The sequence below is a fragment of the Hordeum vulgare genome, chromosome 2H (genome assembly GCF_904849725.1).
Source record: "Hordeum vulgare subsp. vulgare chromosome 2H, MorexV3_pseudomolecules_assembly, whole genome shotgun sequence".
NCBI classification, from domain to species: domain Eukaryota; kingdom Viridiplantae; phylum Streptophyta; class Magnoliopsida; order Poales; family Poaceae; genus Hordeum; species Hordeum vulgare.
The window spans coordinates 481,088,064-481,093,797 of NC_058519.1; the positions used below are offsets into that span (position 1 = coordinate 481,088,064).

The following is a 5,734-nucleotide window of genomic DNA, read 5'->3' on the forward strand; positions in this document are numbered from 1 at the left end:
AGCCCATGAGAAAAAAGGTGGAAAATCCAAAAGGGGTGGACAATTTAGGAAGGAGTCCTAAGGGAGCCTCCCTTGTGGCGCAAGGCTGCCTCCTCCCCCCTCCTATATATACTAGATGTTAGGGCTTTTTGAGACACAACTTTGCCACGTGCAACCCTAAACCTCTAGTTCGTAGTTGTTCCTCTAGATCGGATTTCTGCGGAGCTCGGGCACAACCCTGCACAAATAGATCACCACCACCATTGGAGCGTCGTCACGCTGCCGGGGAGCTCATCTACATCCTCGTCTCTCTTGCTGGATCAAAAAGGTGGAGATCGTCATCGAGTTGTACGTGTTCGAAACGCGAAGGTGCCGTTCGTTCGGCACTTGATCGGGACGGATCGTGAGACGGTTTGTGGGACGGGATCATGAAGACGTACCACTGCATCAACCACGTTTATTAACGCTTCCGCTTAGCGATCTACAAGGGTATGTGGATCCGATCTCCCTCTCGTAGATGATCATCACCATGATAGGTCTTCGTGTGTGTAGAATTTTTTTTGTTTCCCATGCAACGTTCCCCAACATAATCTCCTCGTTTTTCACCAAGAGTTTCTCTGCTATGTCCTTGATGCACTTGATTTGGTCAACATCCCTCGTCTTCCTCTCTCGGATCTTGGCCATCTTATAGATGTCCCTTTCGTCTTTCTTCGTGTCTAATCGTTGATAGAGGTCCTCATACGTCCGGCCCCTTGATTCACTCACAGCTCGCTTTGCGGCCTTGTTTGCCATCTTGTAATTCTTTATGTTGTCTACACTCCTATCCGGATATAGCATATGCATGAATGATCTACTTTTTTACTACCTGACACAAGCCCTGCAACATGCATGCATGGTCTATTTTTTTACATGACACAAGGTTGTAGCATGCATACTTGGTCTACTTCTTTAACTACATGAAACTACTCTAGTAATTATCTAATGGTAGCAACGTTTCACATAGAAGTTATCATTTTTCGACATTAGTGTAGTGAGTGAATACATATGAAATTTCTGGCCACTAGTTTGAATTCTATTACCTTCGTCTCATAATATAATTGCGTTCTTGAGACTGCTCTTATATTATGGGACAGAGAGGTTAAATGGAAAGTGATGCAAAAACAACATGACAACTAGTTTTACAACGACTAACAAGCTTATTCGAGAGAACTGAGTATAATTAAATTGGTCAACACAACAAAACACCACATCAACTAAGTTTGGAACAACCGAATGTTTTTTATGACATAATACAACGATTGTGTAGAATTAAACTGATAAGTACATCAAAATGTTGTGGCAACTAATTTTTACGACAATCCGTATGAGACAATATGGAAACTAGTAGAGTAAAATGACAAGTACAACCAATTTTTACGACAATCCGTATGAGACAATATGGCAACTAGGTAGAGTTAAAATGACAAGCACAACCAATTTTTACGACAATCAGTATGAGACAATATGGCAACTAGGTAGAGTTAAAATGACGAGCACATCCATTTTTTTGTGGTAACTAGGATTTGATAAGCACTGACAAGCTTTACGAGACAACATGACAACTAGGTTGAAGTAAAAAATGGCAAGCCCATCAAAACACTGAGGCAACTGAAATTATAAGCACAAACAAGATTTGTACAAAACAATACCAAAGAAATATGGCAGTTAAGTTATCTTTTACCAGGCAAGTAAGTGAATAATAATATAACAAGTTCATGGAATAATGTGACAAATACGAACCGAAAAAAATGTCAAAACATATCGACACGCGAGCTAGTTTTAAAGATCTTATCACTACAAAGTCAACTGTGCAAACAGATCATTGATCGAATTAACAGCTTTAAAGATAAAAGATTATGAATTTCAAACATAGAGGGATCTTGATGACGGAGAGAAAGAGCAAACTGACAGCATAGGAAATAAATACTTCCTCTATTCTTAAATATTTATAGTTGGGGAGGAAGTAGCTAGGTGTACTTTTTTGGATGCATTACTTATAGTTGGGGAGGTTTTTTTGGATGCATGACTTATAGTTGGGGAGGAAGTACTAGTTGTATTGAGTATTCTGCATGCCTTTTTGCTTTTGCCTGCGACTTGTTGCGTCCTCAAAATAAAAAATTATCGAGACGCAAGTTTTGCATCTTCACGAAAAAGAAATCAGCTTGCTGCAATTGTGTCTCTACGTACCAACTCAGATTACTCTCTGGATTGCAGGAATTTGGAGTCCGAGAGGAAGAACAGCAAGGTGAGTAAGGAGAAACGGAGATAGTTAGAAGGTCAGAGGAGAGATTAGAGATCCGTTCTAGTACTACAAGCCAGTGGCCAAAAGACAAACACGCAACTAAGTCGATCTGGTATTCAAACTAACTACCACGCCCTCTTCCTGAGGGATAGGCCGCCCCAGCTCATGCCCTGCCACCAACGCCTCCGGTTCCCTTTCAGCTTCAACTGTACTTGCTGATTCGGATTTGCTTCTCCCCTGCTCTGCTTCTGCAGCTTCTCCTACAGAGGAAAACTTGTCCTCTCTGGCACTCCCTTCACTGACTGTGCTTCTCATTCTGGTCCGTCACAGTAAACTCAAGTGGCTCGTTGGCATTTCTACGACCCAACAACTTGCTAGTCTCGCTACGACTGAGGACTGTAAACTCTGCTGTTGACAGCCTTCAGTGCCACTCCATTCCGCAGAGCTGCGACCTTCTTCTCGATGCAGACCACCGCCATGAAAGGGTCCAGCAGCCGCCACTGGTGCATGAAAGACAGGGATTGCTCGGGGCGCCGGGCCTCGTGTTCCAAGCACAACATTGTGTTCTTCAAATCACACAGAAAGTCATGCATGTTGGACCATTCCTTTCCACAGTCACCTCCATCGACTCTGGACGAACGGAGAAGCAGCCACTCACCAAAGCACTTCCAAGCCCTGGCAAGAGAAGCCAGGCGCATCAGCTTGTCGGGCGACTCGTACATGAGGTCGATCTTGCTCTTGTTCCCCATGGCCTTGCCCTCGATCTTGCTCTTGTTCCCCCTTTCCTTGCCCTCGATCCTCCACCCGGCGTCCATCATCAGAAGATGCGCGTGCAGCCGGAGATGGTTCCAGAGCATTGCAAAGCCGCAGCCGCCCGGTCGCCGCGTGATGACGCTGGTGATGTCGACCCTCTCCAAATCCAGGACACCGGAAAGTTGTGCTCTCTGGCTGCTGTGATTGTGAGTCACCGCCCTGCGAGTGTACACGCCATCAATGGAAGGTGGCGTCGACTGTACCATGAGCTCAGAAGGCCTGTCATGATCTGTGCAAGGCATTGCGTTCTGCATCTGTTGACTAGCACTGTGATCGAAGACATGATAGCTCGATAGGTTGCCGTGGGTGAAGGATTCCACTATGCGGCAGTACACCATCTTGCCACTGGAGGCAGAGCCGGAGGGCGCGCTAGATGTTTTGCTTGCGCTTGGTTGTGAATTGTTCTGTCCGCCACCGAAAATCTCCTCGAAGATTTTCCTTTCCTCCTCCGAACCATCAAATGTGTCTTCTCTCAGGTCGGCAACATTATTGTCAAACACCATCGTCATAAGATCCTCCTCGTTCATACCCATTCCGGCCAGGAAGTCCATCGCATCCATCCTGTTTAATGGTGCGAACTGAAGCAAACACACTGGAATGAAGGCATAAACAAAGTTAGAGCACACATATTTGCAAGTTGCAACATTAGAAAAGTCCCAGCTTTTAAGTCTCTAAGTAATCATCACAAGAGGTAAGCTATGACTTGCAAAAACAGAGTCATAAACGGATGAACACCTAAGCTAGCTTATGTAAGCATTTTTTTTTAGAAAAGGAGGAAGCCTATGTAAGCATAAACGGATAGTTTAACAACAACAAAAAGGAACTGAAATAAAGTCCGGGAGACAGTAATGATAGCATTTGCCCTTCAAGTGTACAAAAAACGACTGTTTTTAAACATAAATTTTGCCTCCGTAGTGATTGTACTGAACTGAAAGCACACATCAGAGTCGCACAGCCCTGAAAAGCTGGACCTGAACCAGAATATCAGTTCATCATCGCAACGCGAGGATGGTAGCAGGAACAAAAAAAAAAACAATGCGGGGATATCAGTATGCGACATTTTTCGACGGGGAAAATAATGATACAGTATACAACAAGAGCAAAAAAGAAAAACCTAAATCCACATGCATCAAGATTCAAGAACTCTGCCCAGCATTCCAGCAGGCACTTCACCGTTTGCAGGGCAGACAGATCAATCACACCATCCATCTAAGGCACCGAACAGGCAGGCAGCGGGCGAGCGATTTACCCCAATCCACGAAACCAGATGCAAGGAGAAAGAAGATGCACAGCTAGCATACCAAGAACAGGCGGCGCCGACGGGAGCAATGGCGGCGCCCCGTGCTGCCGAGAGGCTGACCTTCCGTGCCCGTGGGCAAGAAAATGCAACGCTCTATCCCCTCTCCCCCCTGCACTATCCACTCTCCGTTGGAGACCTCGCCTCCGCCTCCTCCTCTCTGTTGTCTGTCCACCAGGCTCTGTCTGGCGGTCTCTTTCACCGAAACCACCGCACAGAACAGTGATGGCACTAGCCTTGCCCCGGGGCGCGCGCGCAAAATCTCTGCCTCGCACAAGGGCTGGCAGGAGCCAGGTGGTGGGAGGGCCGGGTGGCAGCGCGCAAGCGGAATGCTGTGCCGTGTTTTTCTCCCGTTGCGAGGGGTTGGCTGGTTGCCACTTGCCACAACCGGTCCTGCACGTGTCGATGGATAGCGGACGAGGCCGGCCATCCAACTGTAGCTATCAAATGTTCGTGTCAAGGGACAAAATTGTTAGATTTTGATATATTTACAACTAAATGGACAAAATTTAACAAGTTTAAACAAATTTTAACATCAATTAAACTAGACTTAGACATGCAACAATGCCACCCTTTGCCACGCAATGTTTCAAAAAGGGGTTTCCCCGCTTTGTATTACAAAGCAACCAACTGAATCATTCAGGGATAGGTGCTCGAGCGAAAACAGCACAGTCACGTCAAAAGAAAAGACAGAGAAAGAGCAAAAGAAATAAATGCCGACAATGACGGATCAACAAAAATGAAGAAGCCTCGTGACCGCTGCGCCCAATGGGGATCTTCCACTAGTCTCCAAGACTCCAAAGCACCGGCACCAATCAACACCTTCAAGAAGGATCGCGACCATGACGACGCTGCTGCCAAGGGTTTTCCCTGGTACACGACGAGGCGAGAGGAAGGGTAGCCCCCGACGTCCTCCCGGAAGGTCAGGTGGCACCCACAGCTGCCATCGCGCCGGTGTCGGCCATGCCAACAAGGGTTTCCTCCGATCCCAACCCGCACCTCGGGCGCTCCGGAGCCTGCTGATACGTCTCCAACGTATCTATAATTTTTTATGATTTCATGCTATTATCTTGTCAAACTTTGGACATTTTGTATGTTTTTTATATATATTTTGGGACTAACTTATTAACTCAGTGCCAAGTGCCAGTTCATGTTTTTTCCGTATTTTTGACCCTTTTGAGAGGAGAATTTTAAATGGAGTCCAAACGGAATAAAATCCGCGGAATGATTTTTTCCATAACAGAAGACGCACGGGAGACTTGAGAACCAAGGCAGGGGACCTCCGAGGAGGTCACAAGCCCACCAGGCCCGGCCTAGGGGGGCGGGCCTACCAGGCTTGTGAGCTCCCCGTGGCTCCCTTGCCC

The 5,734-nt window shown here is 46.5% G+C and overlaps 1 protein-coding gene across 1 annotated transcript; it reads right to left on the reverse strand.

Moving 5' to 3' along the window:
* Window positions 1-2,198: 2,198 nt before the first annotated feature.
* On the reverse strand, window positions 2,199-4,672 carry LOC123430294. The gene is made up of 2 exons (XM_045114166.1): window positions 4,375-4,672; window positions 2,199-3,665 (listed from the first exon to the last, which is right to left on the reverse strand). Exon 2 carries the CDS (start codon window positions 3,631-3,633, stop codon window positions 2,644-2,646), a length of 990 nt encoding a protein of 329 aa, XP_044970101.1. The 5' UTR covers window positions 3,634-3,665; window positions 4,375-4,672; the 3' UTR covers window positions 2,199-2,643.
* Window positions 4,673-5,734: the final 1,062 nt, after the last annotated feature.

Bases quoted from the DNA above. Each gene is read 5' to 3' on its own strand.
- LOC123430294 (XM_045114166.1), bottom strand. From the start codon at position 3,633: ATGGATGCGATGGACTTCCTGGCCGGAATGGGTATGAACGAGGAGGAT.